Source organism: Oryx dammah, unplaced genomic scaffold (assembly GCF_014754425.2).
Source record: "Oryx dammah isolate SB20612 unplaced genomic scaffold, SCBI_Odam_1.1 HiC_scaffold_24, whole genome shotgun sequence".
Lineage (NCBI taxonomy): Eukaryota > Metazoa > Chordata > Mammalia > Artiodactyla > Bovidae > Oryx > Oryx dammah.
The window spans coordinates 70,201,360-70,226,261 of record NW_024070208.1 but is presented as its reverse complement, the minus strand read 5'-3'; the positions used below and the strand labels follow the sequence as shown (position 1 = coordinate 70,226,261).

The window sequence follows — 24,902 nt, the reverse complement described above, 5'->3', positions numbered from 1 at the left end:
AGTGTCTATTGAAACTCCCTGCTGCTAAATATATGCTCTTTGGGGGAAAAAAAGCATCAACTCGTTCACTTACCTTGAAAAGACCAATCAAATTAAAAGCACTTAAACTTTAGACACCGTATAAAAAGAACATGTGAGAGTGCTCTGCTGTGCATACCTGAAGTGCAACTGACATTTTCTTCCTTAAATCGTGAAGTCCAATATGCGTTGTAAAGATTCCATCAATATAAATGTCACCTTCAGGTTCTGACAATCTAAAAAGGGCAGCAGTGAGGGAACTTTTCCCAGCTCCTGTTCTTCCCACGATGCCATACTGTAGAGAGACCCAGGGGGATGAAGAATTAACAGGATGCACAAAACCCAGGAGAACCCTGATTGTTGAAGACGAATTTTAAAAGTCCTGTCTATAAGCTTCTCAAGCAAGATTCTAATGACATTTTGAACCAATAATTAATTATTGAGGGTTGGGGCCTGTCCTGCATATTGTAGGATGATTAACAGTAGCCATGAATCCACTAGATACCAGATGCAACCCCCAAAATTGTGGCAACTAAAAATGACAGAAATTCACAAATGTCCCTGATTGAGACCACCATCATCCCAAGAACACACAATATAAACTATAGGGACTTTCATGCCTTCTATTCAGATTTCCCTGATTAAATGCTTAATATGCAGAAAATTGTTTTCTATAATTATCACATAGTATCCATTATGTGGTATCTTAAAGGGGGAGACACATATGTGTATGTGGTGTTTATATGTATGTGAGTGTATATTTGTAACTAACATTCGTAAATAAAGGAAGAAGATAACAACAAAAAAATAACCTGACTGCAGTGAAAACCCAGCAGTCTCCTAAGTGGTCCATAAGAAGTCAGCTTTTAAATTAGTTTTATTCCTACTCCCTGGGTAATTTGACCTTGAGAATTACCTGGGTAATTTTACAGAGATGTCGACAAGGCAAGTCAGAAGTGTTATACACAAATACTCACTTTCTCAGGGATATGTTATTTATTTAAGAGGAATTTTCTTTGGTAGAAAAATGAAATAATTTCCTGATATTAAATATCTTAATTATATTTTATGTTGAAAGGAAACGTCTTCAAATATAAAATGCAGGTCTTCTAATTTCATTGCTCCAGTCACCATCCACAGTCACTTTCGGAGCCTAAGAAAATAGTCTATCACTGTTTCCATTGTTTGCCCATCTATTTGACATGAAATGATAGAACCAGAAGCCATGATCTTAGTTTTCTGCATGTTGAGTTTTAAGCCAGCTTTTTCACTCTCCCCTTTTACCTTCATCAAGAGGCTCTTTAGTTCCTCTTTGCTTTCTGCCATTTGGGTGGTATCATATGCTTATCTGAGGTTACTGGTATTTCCCCTGGCAGTCTTGATTCCAGCTTGTGCTTCATCCAGCCCAGCATTTCGCATGCTGTACTCTGCATGTAAGTTGAATAAGCAGGGTGATGATATACAGCCTTGAGGTACTCCTTTCCCAATTTTGAATCAGTCTATTGTTCCATGTCTGGTTCTAACTGTTGCTTTTTGATCTGCATACAGGCTTCTCAGGACATTTTGTACCTTATGTTAAACCCTAATTCATATAATATAGATGGGCCATTCTGTGCATACAGGCAGGTTGTAGTGTGTATATATGTGGCCCATGTGTTCTGTGTACACGCAGGCCTCAAAGATATTTTGGATTTGGCTCCAGACCACCACAACACATGAATATAAAAATAAAGAAAGTTATAGCAATGTTTTGTTTCTCTGTACAAATAAAAGTTACATTTATACTATATTGTAGTCTAATGATGTACAATAGCATTATATATATATTTTTTTTAATTAATCAATTTTTTATTTTACTTTACAATTCTGTATTGGTTTTGCCATACATTGACATGAATCCACCACGGGTGTACATGCGCTCCCAAACCTGAACCCCCCTCCCACCCCCCTCCCCACAACATCTCCCTGGGTCATCCCCGTGCACCAGCCCCAAGCGTGCCATATCCCGCATCGGACATAGACTGGCAATTCGATTCTTACATGATATTATACATGTTTCAATGCCATTCTCCCAAGTTATCTCACCCTCTCCCTCTCCCACTGAGTCCAAAAGTCCGTTATACACATCTGTGTCTATATATGGAATTTAGAAAGATGGCAATGATGACCCTGTAGGCAGGACAGCATTATATATTTTAAAATGTATATACCTTAATTTCCAATACTTTATTGTTAAAAGAATGCTAACCATCTAAGCATTTACAGGGTAGTAACATTAAAAACCACTGATCACAGATCAGGATAATAAATATAATAATAATGAAATGGTTTGAAATATTGTAAGAATTATCAAAATCTTACAGAGACATGAAGTGACCAAATGCTGTAGGAAAAATGGTGCCAATGTACTTGCCTGACACAGTGTTGCCATAAATGTCCTTTTTTTTTTTTTTTTAAAGCATTATCTGTGAAGCACAGTAAAACAGGTGGGCCTATATTTCTGAGTGTTCTTATACATAAATCAACGCACATGAGGACACAGGTGAGAACTGATCTGTGAGAATGTGTGTATGTTCCCATGTTATCAGCTCCACTGAAACTGATCCATCTGTGCAAACAGGAACATCTGTAAACTTTGGGCAAATGGACTGAGACCTGTAGGGGCACCAAGGACTGCTCATGACCACAGGACTGTGAGTTCCAAACTCCAGTGAAGAAAACTAAAAACCAGGGGACTTCCCCTGCAGTTCAGCGGTTAAGATTCTGTGCTTCCACTGCTGGAGGCGTGGATTCAATCCCTGGTCAGGAAACTAAGATCCCACATGCTGCATGGACCCAGAACCCCAAAAAAGAAAAAGGCAACTCAAAGAAAACCTAACTCTGATTATTCCTAGAGTTCAGTCATCAAAGCTATAGTCTAAATGCCTTTTCTGGGTAACCAAAGGGTTTTACCAAATGCCCATGGAGAGTGTTACCAGTATCAGTAAGCTCACATTCTTCAATCTAAAGACACTTGAGGACTTCCCTGGTGGCTCAGTGGTAAAGAAACTGCCTGCCAATGCAGAAGACGTGAGTTCAATCCCTAGTCCAGGAGAATCCCACATGCTGTGAGGCAGCTAAGCCCATGTGCCACAACTATTGAGCCTGAGCTCTAGAATCTGGGAACCCCGACTATGAGCCTACATGCTTCAACTGTTGAAGCCCTTGCACTCTATAGCCCATGCTCTTAACAAGAGAAGACACCACAATGAGAAGCCCACACACGGCAACTAGAGAGAAGCCTGAACAGCAACAGAGACCCAGCCCAGCCAAAAATAAAGAAATAGATAAAGACACTTGGAGAAAGTCTTCTGTTATTTGCTTTGCAGTAGCCCCTTTCTGTTTTTCCAACCAGGTTGCTCTCTGATGATGACACTTGTTAGACACTTGCTCCTGGATCTCTCTTCACACATCAAACTCAGCATAATCAACACCCAATGCTCCACACAAAACAACCCCTTCATCCGTCTTCCCCACTTTACTCTCATTACATCTTTCCCAGGCTCAGTGTTTAAAAACAAAATAAACTCTTTCCTTAATCATAATTGGTGAAAATGAATTTGAAAAGTTAATAAATACTAGCTATAGCCTAGCACTCTGAAAAAAAAATTCTTAAAATGTTTTTACTTCTAGGCTTCTGTGTGTTCTTGTTTTATTTTTTTTTTCTATGTGTTCTTAAAGATACAAGTTCACATATTTAAAGAAAAGAGATTAATGTGAACATACTGTTATATGTGTTTTCATTTTGTATTTCTAAAATATTTATTTAATGGTAGCATAATATTATAGTACATGTGATCATTTATTTAACAAACCCTCTACTGCTGGATATTTAGGCAGTGTCAAATAGTTAGCTATTATAAATATTCTGTGTTAAACATCCCTGAAGCTAAATCTTTGAAAACAACTTTAATCATTTCCTTCACAAAAAATCTCAGATGTGGAATTGCTGAGAGTCATGTATGAACCCCTTGGACAGCAAGGAGATCAAACTAGTCAACCCTAAAGGAAATCAGTCCTGAATATTCACTAGAAGGGCTGATGCTGAAACTCCAGTACTTTGGACACCTGACACAAAGAGCCAACTCATTGGAAAAGACCCTGATGCTGGGAAAGATTGAAAGCAGGAGGAGAAGGGGATGACAGAGGATGAGATGACTGGATGGCATCATTGACACAATGAGCATGAACTTGGGAAAACTGCAGGAGTTGGTGAGGGACAGAGAAGCCTGCTGTGTGTCAGTCCATGGGGTCACGGAGAGTCGGACACGACTAGGTGACTGAACAGCAACAACAAAGTATGAACATTTTCAGAGGAAGCTGTCAAGCTGCTAACCTACCCTCCGGGAGTATGATACCATTTTCTACTCCCACCCATTTCCCTGCATGTTCATAAATCCAAGTGATATAGCTTTGTTTTAATCGACATCAACTTGATTTCAAGAAGTGGAATCACTTTCCCAGGATGTCTTCTCGAGCTATAACAGCTCCTGGCTCCCTGCCCCCCGCACCTGCCCACTCGGGTCCATGAGCTCTCACTTCTCAGATTAAACTCCTGAATGCCAGCTCAGCACCCAACACTCCACCCAGGACGCCTCTTCTACAAAACTGTCCTCTCTAACCTCTCCATCCTTCATGTACACGAGTCAGCTTTCTTGGCATCACTAGTTAGTTGTGAGGGTTGAATGTAAAAATGTGTGTTACACACTTGGTAGTTCATTTTCCTGGATGCTTTGCAAGTGTCTAGTTCTTCATTCACTGAATCAGGGCATCATGCTTTTGCTTATGCTGGTCTCACCTCTCGGAATGCCTTTCACACGCATTTCCACCTGCTGAAATCCTAACCACACATCATTAAGTCTGTCTCACATGTCTAATTCCTTGGAAATGCTCTTCCTGTCCCCTAATATGGACTTGTTCCAACTCTAAAAGAAGTTATGCCATTTTTATAAGCATCTATAAAAATTGTGATCTCCTTCTAGCTTACAAAGCTAATATAGCCATTTACCTATTTCTTCAACCAGACTGCATATGTTGAAATCAGGATCTGCATTGGACTTGACTTTTTATTATTTGTATTACCTGTGGTGTCCTGAGAAAAAGAAACTCCCATGGGAGCTGAGATTTTTAACTCAGCCCAGAGAAATTTATGGAAAATCTATTACCATATTGAGCTTCCCTTGGAGAAGGAAATGGCAACCCACTCCAGTGTTCTTGCCCGGAGAATCCCAGTGACGGGGGAGCCTGGTGGGCTGTCATCTATGGGGTCGCACAGAGTCAGACACGACTGAAGCGACTTAGCAGCAGCAGCAGTAGCAGAAGCAGCTTCCCTGGTGGCTCAGATGGTAAAGCGTCTGCCTGCAATACAGGAGACCCAGGTTCTATCCCTGGGTTGGGAAGATCTCCTGGAGAAGGAAAGAGCAACCCACTCTAGTACTCTTGCTTGGAGAATCCCACGGATGGAGGAGCCTGGTAGGCTACAGTCCATGGGGTCGCAAAGAGTTGGACATGACTGAGCAACTTCACTTCATTACCGTATTATTTAAGTACAAGATAAATCAGACAGAGACAGACACAGGAGATGGATCCCACAGCCATAAATACAACTTCAAATGGCCAATACCTCATTCTCATGGGACAGACAACACCTTCCACAGCATAAGCGGTTATGTTCATTTTATACCATATGAAAATGATGACCATTTTTGTCCAAGCATTTACTCTGGGTGTTTTACATGCCTTATATTGATTAAGTTGTACATAAACCCTACAGGTTACAATCTATCACTTCCATTTTGCATAAGAAAAGATTGAGGTTTAGATGAATTAGTCTGTCTGACTATCAGAGCCCGTAAGTAGCAGGATGGGACTCAAATCCATGTCTGTTGGCCTCTTTTCCACCTGCTGATGGGCCTCCTTATCTCCTGGATGGCCTGACACCTTATCATGTCTCTGAGTAGCTAGAACAGAGAAAGTGGGGAGAGGTGTAGCTGCAGTTAAAGAAAAAGGCCTAACATAGAGCTCTTATGGTCAGGCATACATGTGCTGAGTGAGAGCAAAGAGGGTACCTGAGGGCAGGTGGACCAGCTGTCAGCAGGAAGACCCGGCACCCACAGCTGGATTGAGAGAGAAACCTGCAGCTAAGTGGGACATATGGTGCCTGGGGAACAGGCCAAACAGACCTCATGCCCTGCTTGGGCCAGCAGGACTCATTTTTGATCCCATCAGGTGGTGAAACAGCCACACATACACTGCTGCACGGGAGTGTCTCTGACTCCAGGTCCAGGCAGGGCTGAGCCTGTGGGAAATCCCTCCAGTCCCTGCAGGAGGCTGGTGTGGGGAAGGACAGACAGCAGGATGAAAACTACCTGTAATGAAGACAGACTCCACTGGAAAGATGCAAAGAAATGCAGTGGAATCACACAGAATTAGATTATAATGCAAAGGTGCAATTTATAAAGCATCAGTTCAGTTCAGTTGCTCAGTCATGTCCAGCTCTTTCCAACCCCATGGACTGAAGCATGACATGCTTCCCTGTCCATCACCAACTCCCAGAGCTTACCCAAATTCATGTCCATCCTGTCAGTAATGCCATTCAACCATCTCATAAAAGCATAAAAGTAAGTACATCTAGTAGCACAGAACATTCTAGAGCCTCTTGCTCAGTTAGCAGCAGAGATTTGGGAATTCTTGAGTTCAATTTCAAACTGTCAAAGGACATTTCTTGGGAATCACAGGTTATCATTCATCAAAAACTGCCCATGGGAGAGAAAGGTGGAGGTCATGTTCAGATACGAATCTGAGTCAGGAGGTCTGGGTGAGACTGAGACTCTGCATTTCTAAGAAGCTCCAGGAGAGGCAGGTGCTGCTGGCTCTGGCACCACAGTCTGAGTCACAGGGAATTAGGAAGCCGGCAGGGGAAGGGGATAATCTGGGAGTGAGGGGAGCATTTTTTAAGAAAATATTACATAAAAAAGGAAAAAATGTAGGAAAGTAATATTTTTTATGTTATAGCATGGTCTGCTAAGCATCTGTAAAAATGTAGCATCCAAACAATAGCTGTGAGCAAAAAGAAAGCAAAATCAATCTACCTCGAGAGCTGGAAAATATTTTATTGCCCAGGAGTCTCTAAAATGATCAAATCAACCACGAAAGCATCTAAATGAAAAATGAAGCCCATGTTCAGACTCTAACCAGGAAGTCTAGGGTGCTATTTACCTCATGTTGATTTTTTTCTGTTTGGCTGTGCTGGGTCCTGATTGCCTTGCAAGAGCTGTCTCTAGTTGTGACGAGTGGGGGCTACTCCCTGTTGTAGTGTATGGGCTTCTCACTGAGGGGGCTTCGGTTGTTGCTGAGCAAAGACTTCAGAAGTTGTGGCACATGGGCTCAATAGTTGTGGTGCAGAGCTCTGCGGCATGTGGAATCTTCCCAGACCAGGGACTGAACCAGTGTCCCCTGCATTGGCAGGCAAATTCTTATCCACTGCACCACCAGGGAAGTCCTAGTTCCTTATTTTCACTTGCAATTTCTTCTGCGAATCAAAATCCTGACTAGTACCTAGTATACTTTCCTATTGGCTCTAACTTCCAGGAATCGGAACAGAAGAGGAAATGAGGGAAAGAGGATAAAGCCCCACTTCTGCTGGGCTGGCTCACTCCCATGTCCCCTGCCTGCAGCCCCCACCCCTGCCAACAGCCTCTCTCAATCAAATCCAACAGCAAAGGGGCGTCCTGGAGTGACGGGGGCTGGGACAGGTGAGCAGGAGAGGGAACCTGACACATATACAAGTGGAGAGGAATCACCTTATGAACGCGCTGCTCGGGTATCATCTCCAAACACAGAAATGAAGCTAACAGTGATACTGAGAGTGGACCAAGGCACAGATCAAAAGACAAGTCACTTCAGTTATTAATTCAGTCTCCAAATTCACTTTTCCCTCAAACATTTTAGAATCTCAATAATCCTATGAATTGCAGGTTTTAGAAGGAAAAATAAGAATCTGTTATGTTCCTAAGTTGTCCTACAAAGTTTCTTAGATAATTCCTATTTTATGGCTTTGGGGGAAATTTAAGACAAGTGCAGGTGAACAGAATTACATTTACAACAGAATTACATTTACAACAGAAAATCTGACAGACACACTGTCTGAGAGTGAGTAAACATCACATACAGTGCTCTCAGGGGCAAGATTGTATCAAGAGCTGTGGTTAATGTTTTCCTAACACAGCAGTTCACATTTTTACTGACCTACACTGAAACTGGAAATAATTAGGAGGGAGCTTTTGCCCTGTGACTAACTGAAGCTGCTCCCTGGGTAGCATTTGGGAATTAAGTTGAATATTCTTCCATGTTACAAGGGTTTCATTCATTAAATCACAGCTACAGCCATTAGATGGGTCTGGGGTGGTAAGAGTTTTAAAGAGCAGTTCTTTCAGTTATATAAGGTGTTGTCGTGTGTGTGTGTGTGTGTGTGTGTGTGTGTGTGTGTGTGTGTGTGTGGCAGGGGGCGGAGGGGGGTTGGTTTCTGCTTGCTCACACCTGAGCAGTCCCTCAGCACCCTCTCTGTGCCCTGCAGAATGCCACATTCTGGGAACAAAGATGAAAACAAGACGCTCCCTGATTTTAAAAACCATAGGTACTATGAGATACAGATCCCAAATTACAAAGCATGCCACAGGTGTTATCTTTTATTTTAATTATGATGAAATTCACATAAAATTTAACCATTTTTAAGTGTATAGTTTGGTGTTTAGTACACGCACATTCCGGTGCCACCAAGCTTGAGAATTTTTCTTTTCCTCATAAAACTGAAATTCTCACCCATTAAAAAAACAACTTCCCATTTCCCCTCACTGAGTCCTTGGAGACAACCTTCCTACTTCCTGTCTTGGATTTGACTACTCTAGGAATCTCACATAAATGGAATCAGAGTATTTATTCCTTTTGTGTCTGGCTTATTTCATTTAGCAAGATGTCATCAAGGTTTATCCATAGGTCAGAATTTCCTTCCTTTTTAAGGCTGAATAATACTTCATTGTAAGGATTTAGTTCCTTCCAACTTTTGGCTGCCATGAACATAGGTGTTCCATAAATGCTATCTTAAAAGAATATATAAGACACTAAGAATATATTAGTATGTATATATATGTTATATATATAACATATATATTAGTATATTAAGTATATGTTAGTATATTCAGTTCAGTTCAGTTCAGTCGTTCAGTCGTGTCCAACTCTTTGTGACCCCATGAATCACAGCACGCCAGGCCTCCCTGTCCATCACCAACTCCCGGAGTTCACTCAGACTCACGCCCATCGAGTCCGTGATGCCATCCAGCCATCTCATCCTCGGTCGTCCCCTTCTTCTCCTGCCCCCAATCCCTCCCAGCATCAAAGTCTTTTCCAATGAGTCAACTCTTCACAAGAGGGGGCCAAAGTACTGGAGTTTCAGCTTTAGCATCACTCCTTCCAAAGAAATCCCAGGGCTGATCTTCAGAATGGACTGCTTGGAGCTCCTTGCAGTCCAAGGGACTCTCAAGAGTCTTCTCCAACACCACAGTTCAAAAGCATCAATTCTTCAGCGCTCAGCCTTCTTCACAGTCCCACTCTCACATCCATACATAACTACTGGAAAAACCATAGCCTTGACTAGATGGCCCTTAGTTGGCAAAGTAATGTCTCTGCTTTTGAATATGCTATCTAGGTTGGTCATAACTTTTCTTCCAAGGAATAAGCATCTTTTAATTTCATGGCTGCAATCACCATCTGCAGTGATTTTGGAGCCCCCCCAAATAAAGTCTGACACTGTTTCCACTGTTTCTCCATCTATTTCCCATGGAGTGATGGGACCGGATGCCATGATCTTCATTTTCTGAATGTTGAGCTTTAAGCCAACTTTTTCACTCTCCTCTTTTACTTTCATCAAGAGGCTTTTTAGTTCCTCTTCACTTTCTGCCATAAGGGTGGTGTCATCTGCATATCTGAGGTTATTGATATCTCTCCTGGCAATCTTGATTTTAGCTTGTGTTTCTTCCAGTCCAGCATTTCTCATGATGTACTCTGCATAGAAGTTAAATAAACAGAGTGACAATATACAGCCTTGAAGTACTCCTTTTCCTATTTGGAACGAGTCTGTTGTTCCATGTCCAGTTCTAATTGTTGCTTCCTGATCTGCATACAGATTTCTCAAGAGGCAGGTCAGGTGGTCTGGTATTCCCATCTCTTTCAGAATTTTCCATAGTTTATTGTGATCCACACAGTCAAAGGCTTTGGCATAATCAATAAAGCAGAAACAGATGTTTTTCTGGAACTCTCTTGCTTTTTCTATGATCCAGCGGATGTTGGCAATTTGATCTCTGGTTCCTCTGCCTTTTCTAAAACCAACTTGAACAGCAGGAAGTTCACAGTTCACGTATTGCTGAAGCCTGGCTTGGATGATTTTGAGCATTACTTTACTAGTGTGTGAGATGAGTGCAATTGTGCAGTAGTTTGAGCATTCTTTGTCATTGCCTTTCTTTGGGATTGGAATGAAAACTGACCTTTTCCAGTCCTTTGGCCACTCCCGAGTTTTCCAAATTTGCTGGCAGATTGAGTGCAGCAGTTTCACAGCATCATCTTTCAGGATTTGAAAGAGCTCAACTGGAATTCCATCACCTCCACTAGCTTTGTTCATATTGATGCTTTCTAAGGCCCACTTGACTTCACATTCCAAGATGTCTGGTTCTAGATGAGTGATCACACCATCGTGATTATCCAGGTCATGAAGATCCTTTTTGTACAGTTCTTCTGTGTATTCTTGCCACCTCTTAATATCTTCTGCTTCTGTTAGGTCCAGACCATTTCTGTCCTTTATCGAGCCCATCTTTGCATGAAATGTTCCCTTGGTATCTCTAATTTTCTTGAAGAGATCTCTAGTCTTTCCCATTCTGTTCTTTCCCTCTATCTCTTTGCATTGATCACTGAAGAAGGCTTTCTTATCTCTTCTTGCTATTCTTTGGAACTCTGCATTCAGATGCTTATATTTTTCCTTTTCTCCTTGGCTTTTTGTTTCTCTTCTTTTCACAGCTGTTTGTAAGGCTTCCCCAGACAAGTATGTATATTTATGCGTATATGTTATATATATATTTATGTGTATATATATGTTATATATATAACATATATATTAGTATATTAAGTATATGTTAGTATATTAAGTATATTTATGTGTATATATGTTATATATATTTATGTATATATATGTACATTTATTATGTGTATATATGTTATATATATAACATATAAGTATATTAAGTATATGTCAGTATATGAAGTATGTATATTAAAATATATAAATATAAAAATATGTATTAGTATATTAGTATATATAAGGGTATATTAAACCAAGGGTCTCAAAGATGCACTAGACTTGACTCAGAAAATGAGAAGATTTTCACCATGCAGATGGCAGAAGGCCTGGGTCTCTGAGGTAGACAGGCAGTGTGCACACTGGGAACAGGGAGGACGTGGTGCTTTGGGAGAAGCTACACACAATTCCAGTGCAGGGGGGTGTGTATGTCAGAGACATACTTGCAGCAGAGGGAGGTGGGGAAGGGCTTCCAGCCACCTTGCCAGTTCTTGTTTAGTCTCTTCTTCAAGACTCTGTCCTGGTCCCAGCTGAGGGCCTCAAGCTGAGTGTGGAAGCAACATCACCAGCAGACATGGATGCTGGCAGGTCCAGGTCACAAGCCTCTCTGCCATCTTTCACATGGATCTTCTCTGCTCCTTTCACTTTGCTTTTGACTTTGAGCCAGTCTCTAGACCCTGCCTCCATCTGAGGTCCTGGTTCCTCACTGCTGACTGGGTCATTATTCAGACTCTTCTCTGGTGGACACAAGGTCACCCCACGGCTCCTGCTGGAGTGGACTTGAGGCTATGCTATGGTTCCAGCAGCAGCTCACCCAGGCCAGTAAGGATCAGATCTGGGCTAAGAAAGAAGCAGTCTGTCAGGTGAGGGTAGGGGGCTGGCAGCTCAGTGTCGGTGAGTAGAGGATAAGGCTACAGGAAGGGCTAAGGGACAGAGAAGGAGGCTGAAACCAGAGGGCACCATGGGAGGAGGAGGAGATCTCAGAAATACAAACAAGAAAAGATGGAAAGGAATGAGATATTGGAGAGTTAGGGCCAGGAAGACAAGGCTGATGTCCCAGACTTTGTATGAATAATCAGGTGTCACATATAGTGTCCTGGGTCAGGTTAAGATGGAGCCCCAGATCCCAGGGCCTGTCAACCACCATGAGGGAGCTCACAACACAGGGGGAAAATTGCTGGTGTCCCCATTCCATGATCAGTTTCCAAGAAAGATTCACCTACAATGTCACTGATTTGCATCCATTAGGAGAAAACAGTCCCCCTGACATAGTGATAAGGAAGCCAAGAACAGATGTGGTGCTAAATCTTTAGCTGGATTTAAAGAGGCAAGTGGCTTACACTAACCTTTCCTCTTGGGTAAATGAATGCTTCCAGGTTCCTCAATACCAGAGGACTGTCCGAGTTATATCTGAAGTTCACCCTGGAAAAGGAAATGCTTCCGTTTGGAGGCCAGATTGGTGGTGGACGATACTCAAGTTCCCAGGGCGCTTCTTTCTCAAGGTCTGTATATTCAATCCCCCTTTCTACTGAAATCACCTGAAAGACATATGACATCACATGAGTTAGTATCAGAGGACCTAGTTTATGGGTGTTCAGAGATTGTAAATGAAACCTCCTGCTTTTCTACAGTTCACAGTATCTCAGGTCTCAATGTGCACAAAGGACAGAAGTTGGAGTCTGATGAGGCCTTGGATGATCTGCAAACTTGCTCATCATCTTCAACACTTTTACACACGATTACTTCCTTCAACTTTATAAAAAGCTAAAAAATTAGAGAAATGAATGGTAAGGTTTTATTGATCCACCTTTCACATCTGAATTAAAAAAGCAAAAGTTTTTTTTGAAAGAAAAGAACACTTATGGACATCGATCAGTATGTGTGGCTACAGAAGGGTCAGGTGTTAACAGATGTCCAGAACTGCACAGTCATCAAACATAATTTTAATAGTCACTTTCAACTCTGTTAGCAGAAATAAATGGAAAAACTTCATTTTTATTGCTTTTCTCCCTTTAGGAGAAGGTACAAATATTCAAAAGTATATAATTTACTTATTGACTAAGGCCTCTTAAACAACCATAATTCCACACCTTTGAAAGCACATTCTGAGAGGAAGCCTACCTACCAGGAAGAAGGGCCAACAGCAAATTCAGGTGTTCAACACACACAAGAATAAGTGATAAAATGGGGGTGGTGGTGGTGGAGAGAAATATTAATTAAATAAACCTTAAAATACTGGATTCTTTTCTTTTACCAAAAATAAGAAATTATCCATTAAGAAGCAAGGATATATAAGCTGCTAAGAAATTAGCTTACATTGTCTTCAGAATTTCAGAACCTCTCTCCTACAGAGACATTTATTGTATTTGAAGACAGTTTGTGATAAATGTAAAATCTTCTGACATGGCATACATATGTGAGAAAAGATGTATATATTTTTATTAACTTTAAGCAGATGGAAAGTGAAAGTCAGTCAGTCATGTACAACTCTTTGCAACCCCATGGACTATAGCCTGTCAGGCTTCTCTATTCATGGGGATTCTCTAGGCAAGAATACTAGAGTGGGTAGCCATTCCCTTCTCCAGGGGATCTTTCCAATACAGGGATAGAACCTTTGTCTCTTGTGGCTCTGCACTGCAGGCAGATTCTTTACCATCTGAGACACCAGGGAAGTCTGTAAGCAGATGGAGGAGAACATTAAAAAAAAAAAAAAATTGAAAGATTAAGTTAAAAAGAAAAAAAGAAGAAAGGGTTTTATTATTTTATGTAAGAATTGCTTTTATGCTGTATAACAGCAAGGAGACCTGAAAAGGCTAAGAACAGAAAGATAAACATCACCATGTTCTCAACTTCAGCACTTTGCCTGACGCACCACTGGAACATCCCCGTGAGTGTGAGCGTGAGAGACAGGACCAGGCCAACCTGCCCGAGATCCAAAGCTAAATGAGGAAGAACAGGAATAAAGTCAGTTTACTTCTCAACCCCTCACACAGCTCCTTCTGTCAGTTTATAAGAAAGACTCCTTTATTTTTATGATTTTCATTGAAGTACAGTTGATTTACAAAGCTGTGTTAGTTTCAGATGTAAAGAGAATTAGCCAGATATATACATATAATCTGCTCTTTTAAAATTATTTTCCCATATATGTTATTACAGAGTATTAAATAGAATTCCCTGTGCTATACAGTAGGTCCTATTTAGTTATCTATTTTATTATATAGTAGTGAGAAGACTCCTTTATAATATTTAAATCATTGGTATGTAATGATATTATCACTCCTAATATTACTTCTGTTGTATGAGACAATAATATAGTAAAACACACACACACACACACACACACACACACACATTATGAGGGACTTCCCTGGTGGTCCAATAGCTGAGACTCTGAACTCCCAATGCAGGGGGCCCACGTTCGATCCCTGGTCAGGCAGAGACTCCACGTGCCACAACTAAGAGTTCACATGCTGCAACTAAAGTCCTGCCTGTTATAACTAAGACTGAAGATCCTGTGTGCCCCAACTAAGACCCAGTACAGCCACATAAATAACATTTTTAAAAATTATTATGAATTTAGAAAGAGCTAAAAAAGTTGTTGTTCAGTCACTAAGTCATGTCTGACTCTGTGACACCATGGACTGTAGCATGCCAGGCTTCCTTGTCCTTTGTTATCTCGCAGAGTTTGCTCAAATTCATGTCCATTGAGTTCGTGATGCTATCTAACCATCTCATTCTCGACCACCTCATTCTCCTCCTGCCTTAAATTTTCCCAGTAGCAAGGTCTTTTCTAATGAGTCAGCTCTTTGCATCAGGTGGTAAAAGTATTGGAGCTTCAGCATCAGTACTTCCGGTGAATATTCAGGGTTGATTTCCTTTAGGATTTCCTAATTTGACCTCCTTGCTGTCTAAGGGACTCTCAACAGTCTTCTCCAACATCACAACTTGAAAGCATAAATTCTTTGGCCATCAGGATTCTCAGTGGCCCAACTTTTACATTCGTTGACAACTCTTACATGACTACTGGAAAAAAAAATATAGCTTTCACCATATGGACCTTTATTGGCAAAGTGATGTCTCTGCTTTTTAATATTCTGTACAGATTTGTGCTGGGAGCCAGCATGAGGAATTCCACCCGTGACAAGGTCAGGCAGCAGAGCTCTGATGGCAAGGCTAATATGACCTCAGGTTTTCCCCCTGGAATTTCCTGAGCATCCATCCCCCCCCCCCCACCAAAAATAAGAATCTGCCTGCTTTTCCACTCTTCTGATATTCTCTGGAAAAAGTCAAATCAGGGCTTTAGTCTTCTGCATTTGAAAGGGATGTTTCAGTTAAACCCCCTCTGATAACTCTCTAGCTTGCCTAACAGGTTCCCCCGGACCTCTTATAGCTTGTGAATTGCTTACAGGCCCCCAACCGTGAGAGGCACAAAGCTTAAAGCATCTTAAAGATACAGAGCCTTTTCTAAAGAGTTAAAAATCATATTGGTGACAGGTTTTCACTGTTGACTCAATGACTGCCACCAGGCCTCCATATTCTTTATCTTTTAGGCACCTGGTAGGATGTTAATCAATGTAAATGGGATATGGAAAAAGATATATAGTAGTTTTGAGGTTAGCAACACTAGACTTTTGAGTTAATTACTTTTCTTTGTTATATATCACTGCACTCCTCTTGTGTCCTTGCTATATAAGAATGTAACTTTATTTAATGCTTTCTGAGAGTGGCACCAGACTTTGGGAAGATCAAAACAAATAAGTGTTCTGGTTGACAAACCCTTATCAGAAAAAAGGCTGTAAAATGTTAATTGGCCCTTTTTGGCCAGAAGATGATGTAAATCACCTAAGACTTGTGTATACAATTAGGTATGCAGAGAGAAAAGCCTGGTTCTGATAAGCGTCTGGTTTTGATAAGCTAACACTGCATAACTTTGTATTACCCATTGATCTCTATGTACAAAAAAAGGTATAAAAGGCCTTCTGAACAATAGAGGACGGAGCCAGTCGCTGGACTGGTTTCCCCCGTGTCTCCTCTTTACTCTAATTTCAGGCTGAATTCCCATCTGGAGTGGGGCGGCTCACTAAGTCTACTTACTTGCCCTGGCTTTTAAGACCCGCGCGAAAGGGAGCCTAAGGAAAGACACCCTTAGATATTCAAGTGGGCGCCAATGGCCCAACATGGATGGTGCAAGCTCCTTGTCTGGAACTTTATTGGCCTTCCCCGTAAGCCAAGTTATTCAGCCTTCTTTCTCCACTTAATTTTCCTATTATGCTATTGTTTCTTAATCTAATCTTATATCAATCAATCAATCAATAAGTCTTTCCTCACCAACGCCATCCTCGCTTCGAATTCCCTGGATCCACCAGGGCTGGACCCTGGCAGATTTGTCATAGCTTTCCTTCCAAGAAGCAAACGTTTTTTCATTCATGGCTGCAGTCACAGTTCGTAGCTATTTTGGAACCCAAGTACACAAAACCTGTCACTGCGTTCAACTTTTCCCCATCTATTTGCTATGACGTGATGGGAACGGATGCCATGATCTTAGATCTTTGAATGCTGAGTTTTAAGCCAGCTTTATTACTCTGCTCTTCCACTTTCATCAAGAGGCTCTTCAGTTTCTCTTCACTTTCTGCCATTAGAGTGGTATCATCTGCATATCTGAAGTTATTGATATTTCTCCCAGCAATCTTGATTCCAGCCTGAGCTTCATCCAGCCTGGCATTTTGCATGAGGTATTCTGCACATAAGTTAAATAAAAATAGTGAAAACAAATAGCCTTATCATACTGCTTTCCCAGTTTTGAACCAGTCCATTGTTCCATGTACAGTTCTATTTTTTCTTGACCTGCTTACAGGTTTCTCAGGAGACAGGTAAGATGGTCTGATATTCCTATCTTTTTCAGAATTTTCCACAGTTTATTGTGATCCACAGAGTCAAAGAGTTTCACATAGTCTTTTCTGGAATTCCCTTGCTTTCTCTATGATCCAATACATGTTGGCAATTTGATCTCTGGTTCCTCTGCCTTTTCTAAACCCACCTTGTACAGTTGGAAGTTCCCAGTTCACATATTATTGAAATCTTGTTTCAAGGATTTTGAGTATATCCTTGCTGCTGCTGCTGCTAAGTCGCTTCAGTCATTTCCAACTCTGTGTGACCCCATAGACAGCAGCCCACCAGGCTCCCCCGTTCCTGGGATTCTCCAGGCAAGAACACTGGAGTGGGTTGCCGTTTTCTTCTCCAATGGCATGAAAGTGAAAAGTGAAAGGGAAGTCGCTTAGTCATGTCTAACTCTTAGCGACCCCATGGACTGCAGCTCACCAGGCTCCTCCATCCATGGGATTTTCCAGGCAAGAGTACTGGTGTGGGGTGCCAGTATAAATGAATGATACTCAAATAAAACCTAACATAAGAATGAAAGAATGGCCTGGGTGAGCCAAAGCAGGGGCCCAAGGCACCACAGGTCTGCTGGAGCAGGCACGTCATACCTGGTCTTTGCTTCTAAAGATTCTGAAAGTGAAAAACAGAAATTCTTTTCTAAAGGACAATTCATTTGAAGTATTAATAAAAATGCAAAGTACTAAAAAATATATACATGCACCCCAATGTTCATGGGGTATGAAAAAAGAATCTTTTAAAAAGTGGATAAATGTATAACAGATTCACTTGGCTATATACCTGAAGTTAACACAACATCATAAATCAACCATACACCAATCAAAAAAAAAAAATTTTTAATGGTCTCAACAAGGACCTACTGTAAATAAATAAGTAAATGGAAAAAAGATAAAAGTTCTCATCAAGACACAAATGACTTCACCTGGACATTGTGGAGTCACATGCTGCAGACACTTTAATACAACTCATTAGAACCAACAATTATACATTAGACAAGATGTCAAGAGTTTAAGAACTACAAACAAAGCTATAAACTGTAAACATACCACAAATATTCATATCTGTACTTACTTTTTGCCAGAATCAGGGCTCCAAAGGCAACAAGGGTGACAAAGATGGCACAGATGACATCCAGATACACAGCGAGCCATCGGGACGTCGCCAAAAGCAGGAACCACGCCTCTGCATTTGTGAACCATAAGAAGTGCAATACATAAACAGAAAAAAACATGTTAGCTGCTTCTCATGAGGGAGAGCATTTTCTTCAGTTAAGCTACAGAAGATTTTACACAAGGTAGGACAGCAAAGTTACACACCTGTAACTTCAAAGGAACCTGAAGATTCCAGAAAACTAGGTTCAACACAAAACAACATATGGGACACGGAGGAATCGGTCCAGGAAGCATGCTTTGAAAACTTCAACCCACGGGTTATCAAGAGAAATACCATCACAGGAAAGAAGATGGAAAAACATCTCACTGGTGTGTTTCCTGCAGTGTTGGGCCTGAACATAAAGATCCTCGTCTCAAAGCGTTGGCTGTTCCCAGCTCTGACAGCAGAGAGCACAGCTCACACCGTTTCCGACACCTTCTGCCCTCTCTACAGGGCCTGAGGTGGTTATTCTTAGGAGCCAGTGTCCACATGACCATCAGCTAACAGGATCTGTATGTGGCTTTCAAAATGCAATGTTATCTTCAAAATACATTAATGACTGGAAAGTTTGGCAAGGTACTTAGAGAAAATTCTGAATTTTCTACCTAGGCAGAAAAAAAAAAAAAAAAAACCTTCACTGATACAAAGCATCATCAAGTAGGTAGCAAATCAGGAAATTATTTTCCTCAATACGTCTGCTACTCTCCATGTTTGCCATAGAAAGAGTCAGAAAACCACACCCTGAGGGGCAAGAACAGACACCACCTGGTTCTGAAAATAAGGTTTTATTGGAACACAGTCATTGGCTGATGTCTGATCTTTGCCTGTCTTTGTGCCACAATGGCAAAGGTGAGTAGCTGTAACATAGACAGCACACAAAGCCTACAATATTTTCTATCTGAACCTTTGGAAAAAAAGAAAAGTTTATTGACTCCTGCCTTAAAGAGATAGAAATCCACAGGGCACAATGATGGAAGGACAATGCAGCCCAGTCAGGGGAGAAAAGCAGGGTTGTGAGGGGGGAAGAGGGGAACACAGAAGGGATGCTGAGAGGAAGGGGTGGGGGAGGCAGGTGTGCAGAGGGCGATGTGGGCTGACACACAGAGAGGTGCTGGCCAGCCAGGCCACCTGAGAGGGAGTCAGCCTCAGAAGGCAGCACATCCCATCCTTATAAATCATCTCCAGAAATGTACAGACCTGAGTGCAAATCCTGGTGTGCATCAAACAGCTCCTGAAACTTCTGTTCAGCTTTGTACGCCCTGATGGTCCAGAGTCCCCGGAGAGAAGATGCTAAGTGGGAAAATACTGGGCTCCGAGCTGGGGAAGCAGAGACAGACACACGACAGAGAAAGTCAGGGAGGCTGGATGAGAGGACACCACTGCCTCCTGGGCTCTGTGGTCACACGTCCCGCCAAAGGGAATCCTCCACGTGACCCTCAAAGTCCTGCTCACACCAAGCTTCACTTTAATGACCTGGGAATGAGAGATTCTCTTTGGAATTATCTTTGATAAACTCAAAATCCCAGCTAGATTTAGATAAAGAAATTCTTTATCGGTTCTTTCATCAAGGTTTTCTCAAACATGCCTCCCTCCAAATTCTTCTGGTGTCTTTCTAGGTGGAAATTGCTCACAATTTTTTAAAAGTATATTGAAATATAGTTAATTTACAATAATGTGCTAGTTTCAGGTATATATAGTCATTCAGTTCTTTTTTCTGATTATATTCCATTACAGGATATTACAAGATACTGAATAAAATTCTCTGTGCTTTACACTAAATCCTTGTTATCTATTTGACATATTAATAGTAGTGTGACTATTAATCCCATACTTCTAATTTGTTCCTCCCTCCCTCTCAGTCCCCTTTGGTAACCACAAGTTTGCTTTCTATGCCTCTGTCTATTTCTAGTTTGTGTATAGATTCATTTGTATTATATTTGGATTCCATGTTTAAGTGATATTAGGATTCAGCAGTCCTTCAGAGCACAAGGATGAAGCAGGCATATGCCATCTGGCCACAGCAGTCATGTGTCTTCTTTTTGCTGTTGGCTCCAGTAGTGACCTTTAAGATATGCTCTCGCTTGCTCAGTCGTTCAATCATGTCTGACTCCTTGTGACCCCATGGACTGTAGCCCACCACACTCCTCTGTCCATCGGATTATCCAGGCAAGAATACTGGAGTGGGTTGCCAGGTCCTCCTCCAAGGGATCTTCTCAGCCCAGGGACTGAACCTGGGTGTCCTGCATCTCCTGCACCTGCAGGCAGATTCTTTACCAGTGAGCCACCTGGGAAGCCCTAAGATATACTATCAGTTCCTATTTAGAGGAAGCAGCAGTGTTGTTATTTATGGCACAGACCCACCTCCCCAGGTCAGTAGGTGCCCAGTAGACTACTGGAGAAGAGCAGAGAAATAGCTACAGAAAGAACGAAGAGGCTGAGCCAAAGCAGAGACTCAGTTGTGGATGTGTCTGGTGGTGAAAATAAAGTCTGATGCTGGAAAGAACAATATTGCATAGGAACCTGGAATGCTAGGCCCATGAATCAAGGTAAATTAAAATGGTTCAAACAGGAGATGGCAAAGTGAACATTGACATTTTAGGATATCAGTGAACTAAAACGGATGGGCATGAGCAAATTTAATCAGATAATCATTATATCTACTACTGTGGGCAAGAATTCCTTAGAAGAAATGCAGTACCCCTCATAGTCAACAAAGGAGTCCAAAATGCAATACTTGGATACAATCTCATACACGACAGAATCATCTCCGTTCATTTCCAAGGCAAACTATTCAATATCACAGTAATCCACGTCCATGCCCCAACCATTAATGCAGAAGAATTGAAGTTGAATGGTTCTGTGAAGACCTACAAGACCTTCTGGAACTAACACCAAAACAAACAAACAAACAAACAAAAATGTCCTTTTCATTGTAGGGGACTGGAATGCAAGGGTAGGAAGTCAAGATATAACTGGAGTATCAGGAAAGTTTGGCCTTGGAGTACAAAATGAAGCAGGGAAAAGGCTAACAGAGTTTTGCCAAGAAAACACACTGGTCATAGCAAACACCCTCTTCTAACAACAAATAGACGACTCTACACATGGACATCACCAGATGGTCAATACCAAAATCAGATTTATTACATTCTTTTGACCTGAAAATGGGGAAGCTCTACACAAGATAAGGAGCTGTGGCTCAGATCATGAACTCCTTGTTGAAATATCAGAGTTAAATTGAAGAAAGTAGGGAAAACCACCAGGGCATTCAAGTATGATCTAAATCAAATCCCTTATGATTATACAGTGTAAGTGACAAAGAGATCCAAGGGATTAGATCTGATAGAGTGCCTGAAGAACTATGAACTGAGGTTCATAACACTGTACAGAAGGCTGTGATCCAAACCATCCCCCCAAAAAAGAAATTCAAAGAGGCAAAACAGTTGCCGGGGAGGGCTTACAAATAGCTGAGGAAAGAAGAGAAGTAAAAGACAAAGAAGAAAAGGAAAAATACACCCATTTGCAGAGTTCCAAAAAATAGCAAACAGAGATAAGAAAACCTTCCTCAGTGATAAATGCAAAGAAATAGAAGGAAACAATAGAATGGGAAACACTAGCGATCTCCTCAAGAAAATTAGAGATACCAAGGGAACATTTCATGCAAAGATGGGCACAATAAAGTACAGAAATGGGATGGAACTAACAAAAGCAAACAATATTAAGAATAAGTGGCAACAATACACAGAAGAACTATACAAAAAGTTCTTAATGACTTGGATAACCACAGTGGTGTGATCACTCACCTAGAGCCAGACATCTAAGAGTTCCAAGTCAAGTGGTCTTAGGGAAGCATGACTACGAACAAAGCAAGTGGAGGTTATGGAATTCAACTGAACTCTTTCAAATCCTAAAAGATGATGGTTGTTAAAGTGCTGCACTCAATATGCCAACAAATAAGGAAAACTCAGCAGTGGCCACATAATTGGAAAAGGCCAGTTTTCATACCATTCCCCAAAAAGGGCAATGCCAAAAATTGTTCGAACTACCACACAATTGCACTCATTTCATATGCTAACAAGGTAATGCTCACAATCCTTCAAGCTAGGCTTCAACAGTACATGAACCAAGAACTTCCAGATGTACAAGCTGGTTTTAGAAAAGGCAGAAGAATTGAAGATCAAAATGCCAACATTCGTTAGAACATAGAAAAAGCAAGAGAATTCCAGAAAAAAACATATACTTCTGCCTCATTGACTACACTAAAATTTTTGTCTGTGTGGATCACAACAAACTGTGGAAAATTCTTTAAAAGATGGGAATATCAGACCACTATACCTGCCTCCTGAGAAATCTGTATGCAGGTCAAGAAGCGACAGTTACAAACAGACATGGAACAATGGACTGGTTCCAAATTGGGAAAGGAGTATGTCAAGGCTACATACTATCACTCTGCTATTTAACTTACATGCAGAGTTCAGTTCAGTTCAATCGCTCAGTCATGTCCGACTCTTTGGAACCCTTAGGACTGCAGCATGCCAGGCTTCCCTGTCCATCACCAACTCCCTGAGTTTACTCAAACTCATGTTCATTGAGTCAGTGACACCATCCAATCATCTCATCCTCTGTCGTCCTCTTCTTCTCCTGCCTTCAATCTTCTCCAGCATCAGAGACTTTTCAAATAAGTCAGCTCTCCACATCAGATGGCCACGTCAAAGTATTGGAGTTTCAGCTTCAACATCAGTCCTTCCAACGAACACTCAGGACTGATCTCCTTTAGGATTGACTGGTTAGATCTCCTTGCAGTCCAAGGGATTCTCAAGAGTCTTCTCCAACACTACAGTTCAAAAGCATCAATTCTTTGGCAATCATCTTTCTTTACAGTCCAGTTCTCAGATACATACATGACTACTAGAAAACAATAGCCTTGACTAGATGGAACTTTGTTGGCAAAGTGATGTCTCTGCTTTTTAATATGATGTCTAGGTTGGTCATAACTTTCCTTCCAAGGAGTAAGTATCTCTTAATTCCATGGCTGCAGTCACCATCTGCAGTGATTTTGGAGCCCCCCAAAAATAAAGTCTGCCACTGTTTTCACTGTTTCCTTATCTATTTGCCTGAAGTGATAGGGCCGGATGCCATGATCTTCGTTTTCTGAATGTTGAGCTTTAAGCCAACTTTCTCACACTCCTCTTTAACTTTCATCAAGAAGCTCTTTAGTTTTTCTTCACTTTCTGCCATAAGGGTGGTGTCATCTGCATATCTGAGGTTATTTATATTTCTCCCGGCAATCTTGATTTCAGCTTGTGTTTCTTCCAGTCCAGCGTTTCTCATGATGTACTCTGCATATAAGTTAAATAAGCAGGTGACTATATACAGCCTTGATATACTCCTTTTCCTACTTGGAAACAGTTTGTTGTTTCATGTCTAGATGTAACTGTTGCTTCCTGACCTGCATGCAGATTTCTCAAGAGGCAGGTCAGGTGGTCTGGTATTCTCATCTCTTTCAGAATTTTCCACAGTTTATTGTGATCCACACAGTCAAAGGCTTTGGCATAATCAATAAAGCAGAAATAGATATATTTCTGGAACACTCTTGCTTTTTAATGATGCACCAGATGTTGGCAATTTGATCTCTGGTTCCTCTGCCTTTTCTAAAACCAGCTTGAACATCTGGAAGTTCATGGTTCACATATTGTTGAAGCCTGGCTTGGAAAATTGGAAGCATTACTTTACTAGCGTGTGAGATCAGTGAAACTGTGAGGTAGTTTGAGCATCTTTGGCATTGCCTTTCTTAGGGATTGGAATGAAAACTGACCTTTTCCAGTCCTGTGGCCACTGCTGAGTTTTCCAAATTTGCTTACATACTGAGTGCAGCACTTTCACAGCATCATCTTTCAGGATTTGAAATAGCTCAACTGGAATTCTATCACCTCCACTATCTCTGTTTGTAGTGAAGATTCCTAAGGCCCATTGACTCCACATTCCAGGATGTCTGGCTCTAGGTTTGTGATCACACCATCATGATTATCTGGGTCATGAAGATCTTTTTTGTACAGTTCTTCTGTGTATTCTTGCAACCTCTTCTTAATATCTTCTACTTCTGTTAGGTCCATACCATTTTTGTCCTTTATTGAGCCCATCTTTGCATGAAATGTTCCATGGGTATCTCTAATTTTCTTGGAGAGATCTCTAGTCTTTACCATTCTATTGTTTTCCTCTGTTTCTTTGCAATGACCACTGAGGAAGGCTTTCTGATCTCTAGTTGCTATTCTTTGGAACTCTGCATTCAAATGGGTATATATTTAACTTTTTCTTTTTTTCTTCTCTTCTTTTCTTCTTTTCACAGCTATTTGACAGCCATTTTCCTTTTTTGCATTTCTTTTTCTTGGGAATGGTCTTGATCCTTGTCTCCTGTACAATGTCACGAACCTCCATCCATAGTTCATCAGGCACTCTGTCTATCAGATCTAGTCCATTAAATCTATTTCACACTTCCACTATATAATCATAAGGGATTTGATTTAGGTCATACCTGAATGGTTGAGTGGTTTTCCCCACTTTCTTCAATTTAAGTCTGAATTTGGCCATCAGGAGTTCATGAGCTGAGCCACAGTCAGCTCCTGGTCTTGTTTTTCTTGACTGTATAGAGTCTCTTGGAGAAGGCGATGGCACCCCACTT

The 24,902-nt window shown here is 41.2% G+C and overlaps 1 protein-coding gene across 1 annotated transcript in view; it reads right to left on the bottom strand.

The window, feature by feature from the left end:
* Positions 1-24,902, bottom strand: part of LOC120883302 (multidrug resistance-associated protein 4-like) — a 296,729-nt gene that overhangs the window by 35,782 nt on the left and 236,045 nt on the right. Inside the window, 5 exon segments of the mRNA XM_040267344.1 lie at positions 158-313; positions 12,526-12,717; positions 14,018-14,118; positions 18,146-18,256; positions 19,424-19,543. Coding sequence (XP_040123278.1) covers positions 158-313; positions 12,526-12,717; positions 14,018-14,118; positions 18,146-18,256; positions 19,424-19,543 — 680 coding nt within the window.